This window comes from Hippocampus zosterae, chromosome 11 (assembly GCF_025434085.1).
Source record: "Hippocampus zosterae strain Florida chromosome 11, ASM2543408v3, whole genome shotgun sequence".
Taxonomy (NCBI): domain Eukaryota; kingdom Metazoa; phylum Chordata; class Actinopteri; order Syngnathiformes; family Syngnathidae; genus Hippocampus; species Hippocampus zosterae.
Genome location: NC_067461.1, coordinates 7675373 through 7691399, shown reverse-complemented (window position 1 = coordinate 7691399; position 16027 = coordinate 7675373). Strand labels below are relative to the sequence as shown.

The following is a 16027-nucleotide window of genomic DNA, read 5'->3' as shown; positions in this document are numbered from 1 at the left end:
TAAAATCACTTTAGTGTACTCATTTAATTATAGTAAGGTTAATAATTGTAAGGTTAAAATATATTAGACAGGAGGCCACCTCATGAGAATCTATTAGCACATTATAGATAAAAGTTATAGATAGATATTTATTTTGACATTCGATGATGGTTTCGTTGATGCAGTGTCACCGCATTTCTCTGTGAGTGAAAATTAAAAATGGAAATAGGAAGAGTTGTGAAACTAAGTTAAGGCAGGCTGAATAGTTTCCAGACAAACACGGCAAACGTAGAACGCTGTGACGAAAGGGTCGACAGTGAGGCGGAGAGCTCCAACTTAAAGGAGACAGCGTTGTACTAGTATTGTTTTTTTGTTACACATTACAGTCACATGTTATTAAATCCAAATTTTACATAATACCTTGTGGTAAAGTGTACAATATCAAGTATAATTTGAAGTTATTTACGCATGGGCAGAGTCGGTCACGTCACGTGATCGTTGGCTTTGCCTGCGCGTTCTGAAGTTGGATTCAAGGGTTACTTCCTTGTTTTGACATTCTGAAGTGCGTTGGTCAAGCAACGCAATGTTCCCATTTGACATTTTTTCGGCGACAACATGGATTTTAGTAGCTTTATTTTTCGCGTTGCTTCTCCTGTGAGTAAGCTACTATTTATATATATATAAATGTATGTATATATGTGCGTGTGTGTGTGTACTGTATGTATGTGTATATGTATATACGGTATATATATATATATATATATATATATATATATATATATATATATATATATATATATATATATATATATATATATATATATATATATATATATATATATACACTGTATAAATATACAACCACAAAAAAACTCTTAAAGTAAAAGAATATCTCTATTGAATGATATGTATGTGTAGGTATGGTGTGTGGCCCTATGGACACTTCAAAAAGTTAGGAATACCAGGACCGAGGCCACTTCCCTTTGTCGGCACAATGTTGTTTTTCAGAAAGGTGGGTAAAAATGTCATATTCTATGCTTTGCTGTTTTTTTCTCTTCTTTTTTTTTACCCATGCAATCTCTTCATCTGATTACAACCTTTCTGGCGGGATTCCAAACAGGGCTTGATTGCTGCTGATCGGGAGTGTCACACTAAGTATGGAGATGTGTGGGGGTAAGGGATGTAGCACAACTATTCCGACGCAACGCGTACATGCCACTAGAAAAATAATCAGTAAAACTAATTGGATCTTACAATGACATTGACAATGGCAATATTTACGATAAGTGTAGTTGACCATGTTTCCCTGCAGGTTGTATGACGGCAGAACTCCAGTGTTGTTGGTGACGGATCCTGAGATCATTAAGGCAGTGATGGTGAAGGATTGCTACACTGTGTTCACCAACCGCAGGGTGAGACACGCCTGGACGAAAAAAAAAACTACTGCTGACATGCGCCGATTTGTATTCGTCACCTGGGAAAGTGGCGTGGAGCGATGGGCTGTGGGTGTTGAGGTGGCGGGGCGTTGGGTGTGGGTTCGGGAAAGTCCAGAAAATACCTTTGGCACCACACCCTTGTTCACAGACTGTTTTGTGTCGGTCTTTTGCTGTTGTATTTTTTAAAGGCCAATAGATGAGTGGTCCACAACCCAGCACTGGTCGTTTGCCCAGTCTGATTTTATTTATATATAACACAATATCCCAACTTCATTGAAATTGGGTGTTTAGAGTTTCATTAATTCCGTTTTGTATGTTAATTTCGGTATGTTTATTGAATTTTGTGTGCAATACATTTTAGAAGAATCAATACTTTGGGATTTTTTTTCCTTTTTTTTTTCAAATCTCATGTTCAAAATGTGCGTGTGCATAATTTTGACCATGTTACTTTTCACCTTCACAGGACACATTTGCGTTTGGAGCGTTTGCTGACGCCATCACAGCTGTGAAAGATGAAAGATGGAAAAGGATACGCAGTTCGGTGTCACCATGCTTCACTAGCGGAAGGCTGAAGCAGGTACGGATGCTTTGGTACATGACACGAAACCTTACTTCATACTTTACAATTTGTTTTTGCATTGTCTTAAAGAACAATGTTAAGTTACAGGGGTACATTTCTCAAGTTACAAGAATTAAGCTGTTTGTTTACAAAAATAATTGTGCAGTTACGAGAATTTTTCTTTCTTCATTAAAGTTAACCAGAATAAGTACATCTATGAAAAGCTGCCATGTGTGAAGTTACGATCCGAAAAGTTGTAATATTGTAAAGAAAAATGCTAACGGAGTGAAGCCGTGGTGTTACAAATAGAACATTCTCAAATTAATATATGTGAATTACATCATAATGTTATGAAAACAAATTATAAAATTAGGAGACTGAAGTCGTAATATTACAGCAGAAAGGTTGTGATTGGGAAGTTGCGAGAGTACCGCCAGAATGTTACAAGAAAGACAATGTCAAGTTTCATTCCAATCATGGGAGCAAATTTATAGTCTTATGTTCAAGTCATAGAACTACCCTTTCAAAATAAATGAATAAATCAACAAATAATGTTTCTAAATTCGTCTAAAAACGTTATGGATTGTGTGTTACAATTTGTGTCATGTTTTGAGAAAACAAGTTGGAGTAAAATGATGAGAATAAAGCTGTCAAGATAGAAAAATAAACTTGTAAAACTGCAGGAATGAAGCATTAGCAAAAAAACCCAAAACACTTTTCTATAATTGTAATTAATCAGGATGAGTTGTTTTTTTGAAGGTGTTCCCCCTGGTCACTCGAACGACGGAACGACTGGTGGAGAGTCTGGTCACAAAAGACCTGAACCAACCCGTGGACATCAAACAGTGTGTATATCAAAGATCCATCAGTTCACCAACCTGACATCATTCTCTTTTCAGGAGTTACCTTAGCTTTACGAATATAGAACTTGATCACCAAACCAATGGAGACGTCTGTGTGTTGCAGATTCTTTGGGCCATACAGTTTGGATGTGGTGACCAGCGCGTCCTTTAGCGTTGACATCGACTCCATCAACCGTCCAGATGACCCCCTCGTTGCTCACCTCAAGAAGATTATGAACTTCAGATTGTGGCCGATAATGTTACTGCGTATGTAGTGGACAGAATGCCAGTGAATAACTTTCCAGTATAAGATCAAATATTTATCATGCTCTCCTTTTTTTTTTTGCAGTGCTTTTCCCTGCTATCGCTAAGCTGTGCAAGTTGTTGAACGTGGATTTTATGCCCAAAGCCAGCACAGATTTTTTCTTCAACATCATAAAGAAATTTAAAGACCAGATTCACACAGAGCAGTCGGTAAATTTCCCAGCATTCACTTATACTTCCAACATCTTTTTTTTTGGTCATAACGTCACAGCATTATCCATGTACCGTATTTTCCGCACAATAAGGCGCACCAGAAAACATTCCATTTTCTCAAAATCCGACAGTATGCCTTATAATCCGATGCACCTTATGTATGGATCAATATTCAGTTTATTGGAAGTAGTTTTTGTTCTGTAAAGCGCTTTGTTCCAGCTGCAGCGGTTGTGAACGCTCTATATAAATAAAGCTGTATTGTATTCCCTTCAGCTCTATCTAGTGGACGCATAACGCAACTGCAGCCATGACTGTAACTTCTATTCCATGCACTTTATAATGCCGTGCGCCCTCCATATGAAAAGTTTTAAAATAGGCCATTCATTCCGCCTTATAGTGCGGAAAATACGGTAACTTCATTCCAGTCATATTTACAGCGCAGAACTTTCTTTTAACGTTATTCATGTACTGTTCTGATTTTATTCTCTTAACATTACCACTAGTGATAATAAAACTCCTTTTGTTAGGAAAAAAAGTTTTCTCCCAAAATTAAGATTTTTTTTTTTATTTTACGACGATTGAAAGAAACATTTTTTAACTTTAAAATTCTTTTCCATTTTTTTTCTTAAAACAAACCTTTTTTCTGGCAACATTTTGGGCTTTATACACTTTTTCGTGTTGAACTGCTTTGTTATTATGCCATGAAAACTCAAAATAAATTAAAGTTACGTTATAAATTAAGTACCGGATTATCTAGGATCATTGGTTGTGCTGTGGAGAACGTAGCTGACTTCTACACAGAGCCTGGGTCATATCATATAAATGATTAAAATGAACATTTGACCTGCTTGATAGCAAATTGTGTAGCAATAAACAGCGACACTCCTTTTGCCAAAGAGAGTCAGAAAGAATGATCGATACTTGATGTGTTTACAGAGTCACGCAGACTTCCTACAGGTGCTGACTCAGCACGAAATACCAGAGTCTGATATAAAGAGTGAACACGAGCAGCCAAGTAAAGGTACGAGTCATCAACAAAAAAAAAAATCACTAAAGTTGACATTTGTGATTTGAATGAGTTCAAATGGACGAGCACATGTGACTTTTGTTTCCTCTTGTGGTTGTAGGGTTGACAGAAAAGGAGATCCTCTCGCAAGCTTTCATTTTCATCTTTGGGGGTTTTGAGACCACCGCCACCACTCTCACGTACATCCTGTACAACATCGTCACCCACCCGGAGGCCATGAGGACCCTGCAAGAGGAGATTGACGCCAACGTTCCCAAAGATGTACGGTGGACTAATTAGTGCTGTGTTGTGTGGGTGATTTCAAAACAAAAAACATTTCACATTTTGTTGAGTTTGGTATAGTTTTTGTCGTGTTGTGTTTTGCTGTTGAATTGAGTTTAATTTTGTTGAGTTTGTTTTAAGTTCTGTCGTTTGGATTAGTTTTATTGAATTTAGGTTCGTTTTGTTGCATTTAGTTCCATTGGGTTGAGTTGAATTACTTTTGGTTTTTTGGTTGCATTTGGTTTAATTTTGTGGTGTTTCATTGAGCTTAGTTGTGTTTTAATGAATTTATTTTAGTTGCGTTTAGTATCATTGGATTTAGTTTTGTTGAGTTTAGTTTGAGTTTCATTGACTCTCATTGAGTTTAGTTCCATTGGGAGTTGAATTGAATTTGGTTGAGCAACTGTTTTAATGTAACATTATGGCTTTATTTCACAATTTTTTAAGGACTGTTCTGGTTTCTCATAGCTGAATGATTTTTAATTTAATAATTTGGGTATTTTTTCACAAATTATCTTTTTTTGTGAACTACATGGCATTCAAATTTTTACAAGCTTTCGAGAAATGCTAACATTATGCCTTTTGTTTACAACTTTAATCTTCTTGACATGTTGCTACATTGCAACTTTTATCCCCCAGCCCGTCCCGCCCCCAATCATAAACTCATGATCGATAAGTCTTTTCAGAGGCTTTGGATGCGTTTATAGCGCCCCCACCCCCTGCAAAAATGATGTACAGATGTCATGAGAAAAGTGTCCAAACAGGCTACTCTGGTGTATCCTTAGCGATGTATTAACTGAGAACCTGACTCATCAAATCATGACATGTCTGTTTCCCTCCCCCAAGGGTTCCATTTCATATGAGACACTGCAAGGTATGGAGTACCTGGACAACGTGGTCAACGAGTCACTGCGCATCATTCCACCGGCACCTCGGCTCGAGCGCATGTGCAAAAAGACCATCGAGCTTGGCGGTCTCACCATCCCAGAGGGGACCCTGGTCACCATTCCCGTGACGGTGGTGCACAAGGACCCCCGCTATTGGAAGGACCCAAATGCCTTCCGACCAGAGAGGTATACTCACCGGCTTTAGATTTTTACACATTTCCAAATGCGTAATATTTTATAAGACAAAAAAATGTACGTTGTTATATCTCAATGGTCTGATGATTTACATCTAATTACTTTGGCAATATCACCTCATATAATTTCATGAAGAACAAAAATATTTCTCTGATCGATATTGCCACTGGTAAAAATTAATAAAAGTCTCCAGTTTGAAACAAACCATATCATGGCATACCTCCAATTAAAGCACTTGAAGGGATTTGAGCTCTTCAATTATTTTAGCCACATCCACTTTTTTTTGTCATTGGAATGACAACCACTGTCTCCCCTTCGGCATGACACCGCAGGTTCAGCAAAGACAGCGGAGAAGAAGTGCACCCCTACGCCTACATGCCCTTTGGCCTGGGCCCTCGCAACTGCGTTGGGATGCGTTACGCTCTGCTCACCGTAAAAATGGTCCTGGTCCGCCTGCTGCAACGCTACAACGTGGAGACATGCAAAGACACCATGGTAAGTCGCAAACAGTCATGTCAATCACGTTGCCTTTGCTTGCCCCTAAACCTCCATCTCTTCCTCTTTTAGATTCCTCTGGAGTTTAACTGGAAGTTTCAGCCAGTCAAGCCAATCAAATTCAAGTTTGTGCCCAGAGAGTAGGCCTGAAATGGGAAGGAATGGACAAGCGACCCCGATATGTGCTGCAGTACATATACCAGCCAATGGAGGGCGCTGACAGCTACAAAACGGCATATGTGCATTTTGCTTAATTTTTGCATTTCATTTATCCAATTTATGGTCATAAATTTGAAGTAAAGATTATGTACCATCCATTATCCAAACGCTTACTCTCACGGGCGGGCTGCGGCCTCGTCTTTGGGCAGTACACCCTGAGCTGGTTGCCAGTTAATTGAGTCTCGGCGGTTTGTTTATATTCCGGATCTACTTTGCTGCACCAAAGTAAGTACATTTTTCATTTGAATTTTCAACATGCTAATTTCAAAGCAGATTCAAGACATCCTGTGCCAGATGTAGCAAAGTGGTCCCAGCACATAGGAAGCTACATCTCAAGAACTCTGTACCTACTTTGATACATGAATGAGGCTTTGCGAAGTTCAGGTGCTGCTTTGCTCCACTCAGCACAATTATTTTCATCTCCACCTTATTCAAATTTGGCTAGGATATGAGTAATTTGGGGATTAACTGCACAGCCTTCTCAGCAAATTACTCATGCTATCATTTTTTTTTCTTTCTCCTTTCTTCTTTCTACATACATTCTTGCTGCTGGAGGCTGTAAATTTCCCCATTGTGGGACGAATAAAGGATATCTTATCTTATCTTATTGTTGATGGTCTTGAAATGTCATCATACTGTGCAGATTCAAGACACCCTTGAACCTGAATTAGCAAAGCAGCCGCAGAATCTAACCAAGCCTTTGTTTCACAGTGCACGAGTGGAATGAGAGTCATCAGTCGTTTCTTGACTACTAGTGCCACCTTTGGAGGATATGAAATAACACCTGAAATGCATTCCATATGTAACACACCTTGTTTTGTCAAAAAAAAGTTGTGTTTAATTTTCATACAAAAACTGCCGCCATGTCTTCCTGGTGTCATAGTGACAACTGTACTAAAAAGCAACTAACCTGATTTGTGTTTTTTTTTTGAAAACAATGACCAAAGCCTTTTCGAGGTCCTGAGTTTATCAAAGAAAAACACAATACAAAAGAAACTTGTGTCGTAAAGGAAAAGGCTGCGCAGTCCCACTCATTTTAAGTCCGGCACTTAAAATCAGATGCTAATAAAACATCAGGAGGCGTCGCTGTGCTCTGTGTTTAAAAAAATAAAATAAAATAAAATGAAAAATCACAAAAGTTGGGTCGCTCCTCCTGGTGAGCCAGCTCGAAGGCACCACGGCAGGGTGTTGCTACTAAGAAACAAGTCATTCTCCTTCAGCTTCGAAATGATGAAAAAAACAGACCCGCAGAAGGTTAAAGGTCTTAAAAAAAAAAGTGACAAGGTCCACATGGGGACGTTTGGCTCGGATTACCTGCAACAGGTAGAAGCACCATTCAACCTAGTTGGTTGGGTCCTTCTGCGGCTGGTGAGGGTTAAAACGGGAAATCGACCATTACAGGTTTGTAAACACAAGCACCAGGGTGGCAGAAAAATGATTGACTAGCGTGGATCTGAACTGAAACCATGGCCGAACCTTCTGACAGGCAGTGGAGTAAACATTACTAGCGGTGCCATCGGAGAATGCAAAAGTTTCTGCCACCCAGAAGTACGTGTTATGTCATTGTGAAATGTCTTTTGGTCGGCACTGTTTTTTTTTTTCTTTACCGCCGTGGCTGGTGGCGGTTGGACGACGAGGATGAGGAAGGCGCCACGGCCGCCAGCGAGGAGCAGGCCGCGGCATCCTCGGCTTCCTCCGGCTCGCTGCTGGCGTGGAGCTCTTGGCTGACGCTGGACTGCAGGGCGGCTGGCGTCAGCCACTCTTTGGGCAGGCAGCTCTGCAGGAAGGGCACGCACGAGCTGAAATAGGCCAGGCGGTTCACCCAGCGCGGGATCTCGCGGCCGCACAGGATCTGGAAAAACAAGGAGGATGAAGAAGAAGAGCAACTGAGTACAGCGGAACAACAGCAATCAGATAATGTTCCCCGTTGGAAAAAAAAAAACGGACATGGAAATACTCTACAGTATTAGACTGAATAAAAACGATCATGAAAATAGAACGTGAATAATTACTTGTACAACCATTGAGTTTCTGTTTCTGGTGTGTGCACTTTGGCCACCAGGGGGCAGAATAATAAGAACAGACATACTAGGTGAAGTTTGAATGACAAAAGAAAACAAAGCTGCAATTGATATTTCTTTGCAGAGGATAAAGAATACACACCTGTGGGTATTGTTGTATGTTGTGTATGTATGTATTGCTAAGCTTTATGTTGAAACTAGCTGGTTCGCCGCCCTCCGGGCGGCTCATCAGCTAGTTCCTGCGGAAGGCTGGTAAGGTGGGCCTTCGGCCCACAAAAGTGTTGTTGCTTCGTTCAACTTTTTGTTCATCTTCATTGCTTATCGCGAAAATAAAGAGATGTTTAGCTCTACTAAATAACTAACAATTTTATTGCAATGCTTGTGGGTAGACAACATTTTTTCGCCAAGATGCCCGCGCGATCGTAGTGAGCCACTGCCTGAGCGGCGCAGTGGCGGCGCGGTGAAGTAGGTTCGTTTTGAAAAGGGACAGACGGAAGGACAGACCGCGTGCGGGACGACGCGCAATATGTATATAGAAGATATGAATTGAGGTTTACAATTACCACAAGATCGATGCTAGTTTTGTTAGCCCATCTATGCTCCATTTTGCATTGTGTTTCAGCAAGTTCGTGTGTATGTTTGTTAATTGATAGTTTTTATGTTAAGCCACTCACAGATAAGACAAGAGGACATTCACATCAACTTAGTGTACATCACAGTGCTTTCAAAGAATACTGGAGAAAAAAAAAAAGCTTGCCTCACTTCTCCATTACGACAACGGAAGCGCCCAAGCGTGTACGGCCGTGTATGTGTGTGCCAGCTGGCTGTGCATGCCTGGGACTTGTATCGTTACATTTTAATCCCCCTCTCAGCGTCGGGACTAACTATAAGACTCCCCGCTCATTAGTAAGAGCAGGATAAGCCGATTTAGACCTCACGTGCGCACACACACAGTGCGAAGTCAGCGGACACTTCAGTTGCTGTATTGGAGAAGTGAGGCAATCATTTGGCTTTTTTTCCCCCCACTATTCTTTAAAAGCACCACAATTTACAATTTGCATGCATTCAACAGCCAAATATAGATGGATAATGCACTTTGAAGTTCAACCTCCCTTGCATCCCTGAAGGCATCTCATGAGATTTCATCTCAGACATCAGTGCCGCCGCCCTCCCACACTTAAATACGGTCGATTTAGCACAAGGGTAAACAAAGAACCACAATCTAGCATGGGGAGGGGGCACTCATATATTCGACCATAATTTCATGATTTCCGACAGAAAGTTTGGATTTAAATACAATAGGGATTATGATCAATCTCACTGAATTACCCAAAACAAGTGGTGCCATTAGTTTGCATTCCCGTCGGGGACTAATTACATGGAACGCAAAGAAATCCACCTACCATAGCATTTGCATGCGCGTCGATGTGTTGTGTGGGTGTTAAGGTGTGGAGCTACCATACCTCTGACAACGCCGAGGAGAAGTGGTTACAGTTCTTGTGCATGAGGTGGTAAGCGTTGCCTTTGTACTCTTTGCCCATTTCCTCCATGATGCGCTCCACGTCGTCCTCGGTGAAGTCGGTGCTGCCCAGGACGATGGCTTCTCTGCGCACACGCGCGCGCACACACACACACACACACACACACACACACACACACACACACACACATACTCGTCATCATCATACATGCCGTAATGTCACAATGTCGAGTCTCAACGTGTATGATCGTAGTAGAAAATCTCAGGTTGAACCAAAGCAGTTTCTCTGCATTGGAATACAGAAAAGGGGGGGGGGGGGAATACATACCGGTACATACAATACAAATACAATAAAAAATATATTTTAGATTAAAATTAATTTAAAAAATGCAAAGTCACCAAATATTTTTTTTAAAAACCTAAAGTAACCAAAATATTTTTACTTAAAAAAAATATTATATTATATTATATATATATATATATATATATATATATAATCTTCTATGTTTAATTGTAAATGAGGAAATAAGTATCTAAAATAAATTTGAATTAAATTGCCCCACAAACAGCTCAATTGCATCCTTTTGGATACAAATATTTTATGTCCGAATATGGACAATTTCATATTGCTACACAAAGCAACACTACCTTTTAAAAGTGATTATTATTAACCCATCTAGCAAGTCTATTAACTCACTTTGATACATGAACTGGCTGGTAAATGTCACTGCAATCTATGACAGCATAACCAAATTTTTAGGTATGGGTGCGTGTGGGACACACACGCACGCACAATGTGGGCACAATGAGCAAAGATTTTTCAACAGACTTACTTGAATTTAAAGGTGTCGCCCAGCTCCGTGGCGTCACCGGGCGTGATCTCGAAGATCCCTGAGAAGGGGTATGGGTGACCCCCATAGGCAAATTCTGGAAAGACACACACACACTCTATAAAGACACGCACACACACACACACACAGACAAAAACACACAGGACCATTTCGAAAGGCTTTCCGTGGCGAGACACGGCGCCATGAGATGAGTTTACCTCGGCCGTAGATCTCGATCCCTGAGTGGAAGACGCCGATGCCGAGCGTGCTGGTAAATTCGTTGATCCAGTACTGAGGAAGCAAAAACAACAATTATAAAAAAACGCAGTTCAGACCAAATCCTTGTCATGTTGTGGGTAATTGGGTCTGCTTATCTTTTCATTTTGGGGATTCCGTGGCGTATAACAATGAGGGGTTTCTAATATATTGACCCTCTTCTGAATCCAAATAATGTAACCAATATATTTCTTTAATTACTACTAAAAAAATTACAAATAAAGTACGGTGATGAAGAGAAGAGTTTAAATTGATTAATGATAAACGGTGATCATGTATTTTGCACCAATGACAATAAAGTTGCCAATATTGGCCGAATAACAGCGACTTGTATTTATTTTATTGAGGCTGTTATTGGTTACATTCAATATGCGTTTCAGTGAAATTCTTGATATTTACCAAGAATGGGGATGAACCTTGCCACAAATAAAAATCTGAAACGTTGATCCCCGCATTAAAAAGGGGTTGGCAATTGCGGAAAGATGCCACAAGCTCGAGGTAAAGCACTGAAAACTGTGAGGATTATCAAGTATCAACACCAAATATTTACACAATCATTAACTACTGTTACATCATTGACTCTATTCAGCAAATTATTCATGAGGCTCCTCAGAAGTATAAACCAGCAGAGTAGCCGAAATAAGATGCTCAGACAAACTGGCGCAACATCACATAAGCACAAACGAATATGCCCGCGAGCTATCACGTTACACAAACGGTATTGGTGTTCGAACTCACATTCTGCCATTTACACGAAATAAATGTTTAGGAAAAATACAGTCGATAAGTTCAACCGAATAGCAAAACCAATATTCCACCATGTAGTAATAAAGTAGTACCTTTATTGCTTTGGCCTGAGCAGAAAAAGTGACAAATAACGAAATCTGTGAACGCAAGTTAGCCAAATGCCAAATCACAGATTTGCATTGGTTTGTATTGTATCTTCTCAATTAGAAATGTTAATTGATCACCAAGGGACAATTATCCACAAAAGTGATTTTGTGAGTATCCAGATGCTCACCAAATTTTTTTTTCATCCAACCAATACGTTTTTACAGTCTTGAGAATATTCACATGATTTCAGTCAGCTGTGGTCATGTGAAAATACTTTGAATGACAATTTTAAAAACACAACGTGATATCTTTTTCATAAGGGGAGCAGGGGGGGACATAATGAGGAAATTACTTCCATGTCTAAATGCATGACAGCTGCTTATATGCTCATGCCACACTTTAATTGTCAAGAATTTTAAGACACAGCCATCTGTTGGACGCACATTTGTAGCCCAGGCGACGCACGGTGCCGACAAAAGAAATGCTGCTTGTATCCTCCTCGCAATGGTGGTGACATAAGACTCTTATCTCCGAGCTTGTTAAAACCTGCTGCCTGCATGGCACAATGTGTGTCTCTCAGAGGGTTTTTAACAACCTTTTTAAAAGGCATAAATCGCAAAAAATTGCTTTCAAACACTTAAAACTTGATATCAAAAACCAGCGACGTTCGCTGAAGTTGACAGAAAACATTTGTGGGACTCATTTTAACTTCAAAAGTAAGTATTTGGAATGTGAGACTGAAATGGTGATGTTTAAAAGGTGGCCATTAAACCTGGAAACGTCATGAGTATGTCGACGCAAAACATTTATGAACATGAAAAGTGTGAAAAATACTTCCAAAGATGGTGTAGTTAATTCACTCCCAAAGACGTTTTTAAACGTCTTTTCAGACTTGGTCCAGAATTGGCTGGGAGTGAATGAGTTAAGTCCTGTAAGATTTTTGTGCTGTGAGATTAGTGCAATATAAAATATGTCGCTTGGCTGGAAGACGCTGACAACTAAAACACTCAGACCCAAACAGGAAATGCGCTTCGCCCGGCTGGGTATGTACGCGCTTTATGCTGGACTCGTATCTTGGTGTGATGATCCTGTAAGTCATGTGACGCTATTGATCCTCAAATGGAAAGATGAATGAGCCATTTTTAAGATATGTGTTCTCTGGAAGCGCCGCAGTGCAGGGTTCGCCATCTCATCTGAAGTGTCTTCAAGGGATAAAATAATGATGATATCCTTCACTCATTCAGTACCAGCCCAATTCTAGACCAAGTCTAAAAAGACGTTTAAAAACGTCTTTGGGAGTGAATGAGTTAAATATTATTCAATTGTAAACAGCAGCAAGTAAAATGGAAATAGTACAACAAAGTCCGTTCAAAATTCTCTTCTTATAAAAGCTATTTGAGCATTTATTTGCGTTTGACTCAGCATGACTTAGATTTGCTATTGGTTTTACTGCTTGGTGCTTTCTACCGCCTTATTACTTATTACTTATTACTGATTCGTCTTACTGTTTATTGTATATGTTAAATCGCTCCATGTACAGCACTTTGTATGCAGCGATGGCTGTTTGAAAGTGCTCTATAAATACTGTTGCCTTGACTTGACTTGACTTTATTTACAGTACACCGATTTTGAAGATAGTACAAGGAGATGGAATTAATGCTGAAACGGCTTGCCATAATCCGGAGTGTTTAAACAAAAATCTTAAATCTGTGGTGCTCATAAGACATGCGACGTTCACCAGATATCCGAGTCAAATCGCTTTCTCCACGTGGATATTTTTTCCCCCTCCCAAAGGGAACAGCTGTACCGAAAAATGCAAATATGAATCAAGTAAACTACACACAAGACTAGACTGGTTAATGGTGACACCAACAACCTTGTGAGCAGATTAAATACTAGACGAGGCCAGTGTAACCATTCTGAGGTCTCCCAACACAAAGAGCCTCTGCTAACTGTGGAAAAGTTCACCAACCAGTGTGTCAATCAATGAGTCATTAATACTTGGGGTGTGACTCAACACCAGTCTCCTTTGAATGATGCTTCTGCTATGAGGAGTCCGCTGCTATTGAAAGTCCGATGAACACATTTTCGCACATTTAATGCTTCCTCATTCGGAACCCAGGCTAGCCGGTATAAAATACTGCATAGTAATTGTCATTATTCTCACATAGCAGAAATAATATTATGCCTTCAAGTATGGTTGTATGCCGTTTGTATGTGTTGTTGCTGCGTGCCTTAAATTAGCCGTTTATTGAAGGTCTATGATTAGCAAAACAGCTGTGCTGATTTCTGTTAACCTGTGTTAGAGGGTTTTACGATATATGTTTTTAGATGCGCTTTAATAAGTTCCAATGTGGGATGGGTAAAACGTTTTCTGGTTTCTCATAGGGATCTTTGATCCCACTTTTTTTTCCAGACCGACACTCGTAGGAGTTTTCACACCCTCGTAGGAGTTTTCACACTGATTACTTATCAATACTGAGTACCGATACCTAAATTTCATTTAACATAATGACAAAAGACTGTGAACAAAGACATTTCTTTCTGATTCACTCATGTGTCAATCAGCAGCACTATAGGGCCAAACACTGCCTCGACGTCAGATTTATTTTTTGTCTTTAAGTATTAATGTTTGGTATCGGCAGTACCCGATTCCCTAATAAAGGCTGATATCAGTCCGATATGATACCTTGTATCAGGACTTGCTCAGTCGTTGTTTCTCAATATTGTATATTTTCACGCAAGTATGGTACATATCCCACTGTGATAAAACTGTGAAATTGTACATCATACGTAAGTGTCAATGTTGCCTCAGGGACCATGTTCAGGAAGAAGCTTGAAACAGTACCAAGAACTATTCAGTGTTTCCACCACTTTGCACAGGTTCTGGCAGAAACAAGCAGGTAACGGTCTTTGAAGAGTCACGAGGGAATGTCAAAACAAAACAGGACGACTGCAAATCATTTATACGTGTTGTTTCACGTCCACTGGGTAGTTTGAAACAGTGCCGACATCGGTTTGCGTATCTGCACAGCTAGGTTTCTGTAGAACAATGTCCTTATTGGGCCTTGACTGGCGATGCGGGACTCTCGAACAAGTAAAACAACATAACCGTGGTATTTGGAAATTATGACTGATAGTTTATTTTAACGCCAAAACGAGTGGCGTAAAACATGAAATATGCACTTACGATTTTAAAGGATTAAGGAACCCACATGAAAGTATCGTCAGACAGTGGATTAAGATACAGTATATTTTCGACACACACACACACACACACACACACACACACACACACGCACACACGAGATTGATCATTTCAAGCAGACGAATAAGTTTCCTTACCATATCGTAGACATTAAGAATGATCGGCTCGTTTGCCATCACCCAAAATAGTGTCGTCCTCCGGGCAACCCGGTGTTGGCGTTTCTTCGACGGGGTCCTCAACCTCCTCCTCCGCTCGCCCCCGGCTCCTTTCTACTTCCTCCCAGCGTGAGAGTATTCCAAAATAACCGTTAAACCTCCCCTGTCAAACTTGAACACTTTCACCAAAGACGGCCGGAAGGAGTAAAGGCTTCATCGGTTGCGTGGCGCCCTACATCTGACAAGCAGGCTTTTGTCAGCGGAGATCGTGAAAACCACAAGAAAGAAAACGGCCCTGATGACGTCAAGTCGGTGACAAAAAGGTTGACTTTAAACGTCCTTTGGCTCCGGAGAAAATGAGTCTTCGCAACGCAAAAAACGACATATAAAACGATTTGTAAAATGACGTAATGTCGCGCCGAAGCCAAAGCTCATCCAGCTAGCACACCGGGGGTTTGTGAAGGGAGGGGGGCAGAGAACGAAACAGGAAGGAAGGAGTTATTGGGAAGGGAAAAATTGGACTGTGAGTCAGAGTGGGCGAGAAGGCAAGCGCACAATCGATCGACAAACCCTGCACTCGATTAGTCGCCCTTGCAAGTTTGCGGTGATTTCTGGGCAATGTAGTTGAGAAGCTAAAGCAGCTGCAGGCTACATAGGAGCGACTGTATTCCACGAGCGAAACCATCGGCACACGCTGTTTTATTTATCACTGACAGTTTTTTTTTTGCGTTTACGTTTATTTAATGTCCTTATTTGGTTGCGCAGCTGCAAAATGTGGACGACATAAAATTTTAAAAACGTTTGCACAAAGTAGACATCTACAATATTTTTACATCCGAAACCATT

General features: G+C 40.4%; 2 protein-coding genes across 2 annotated transcripts; one reads left to right on the top strand and one right to left on the bottom strand.

The window, feature by feature from the left end:
* The first annotated feature begins 464 nt into the window (after window positions 1-464).
* LOC127610840 (cytochrome P450 3A56-like) lies at window positions 465-7291 on the top strand. Its single transcript, XM_052081302.1, has 13 exons — window positions 465-633; window positions 898-991; window positions 1100-1152; window positions 1292-1391; window positions 1879-1992; window positions 2734-2819; window positions 2941-3083; window positions 3166-3290; window positions 4230-4314; window positions 4421-4581; window positions 5428-5654; window positions 5996-6158; window positions 6231-7291. The coding sequence occupies exons 1-13, from the start codon at window positions 563-565 to the stop codon at window positions 6300-6302; spliced, it is 1494 nt and encodes a 497-aa protein (XP_051937262.1). The 5' UTR covers window positions 465-562; the 3' UTR covers window positions 6303-7291.
* Window positions 7292-7326: 35 nt separating this feature from the next.
* desi2 (desumoylating isopeptidase 2) lies at window positions 7327-15742 on the bottom strand. The gene is made up of 5 exons (XM_052081304.1): window positions 15164-15742; window positions 10927-10999; window positions 10712-10805; window positions 9862-10003; window positions 7327-8229 (listed from the first exon to the last, which is right to left on the bottom strand). Exons 1-5 carry the CDS (start codon window positions 15200-15202, stop codon window positions 7981-7983), a joined length of 597 nt encoding a protein of 198 aa, XP_051937264.1. The 5' UTR covers window positions 15203-15742; the 3' UTR covers window positions 7327-7980.
* Window positions 15743-16027: the final 285 nt, after the last annotated feature.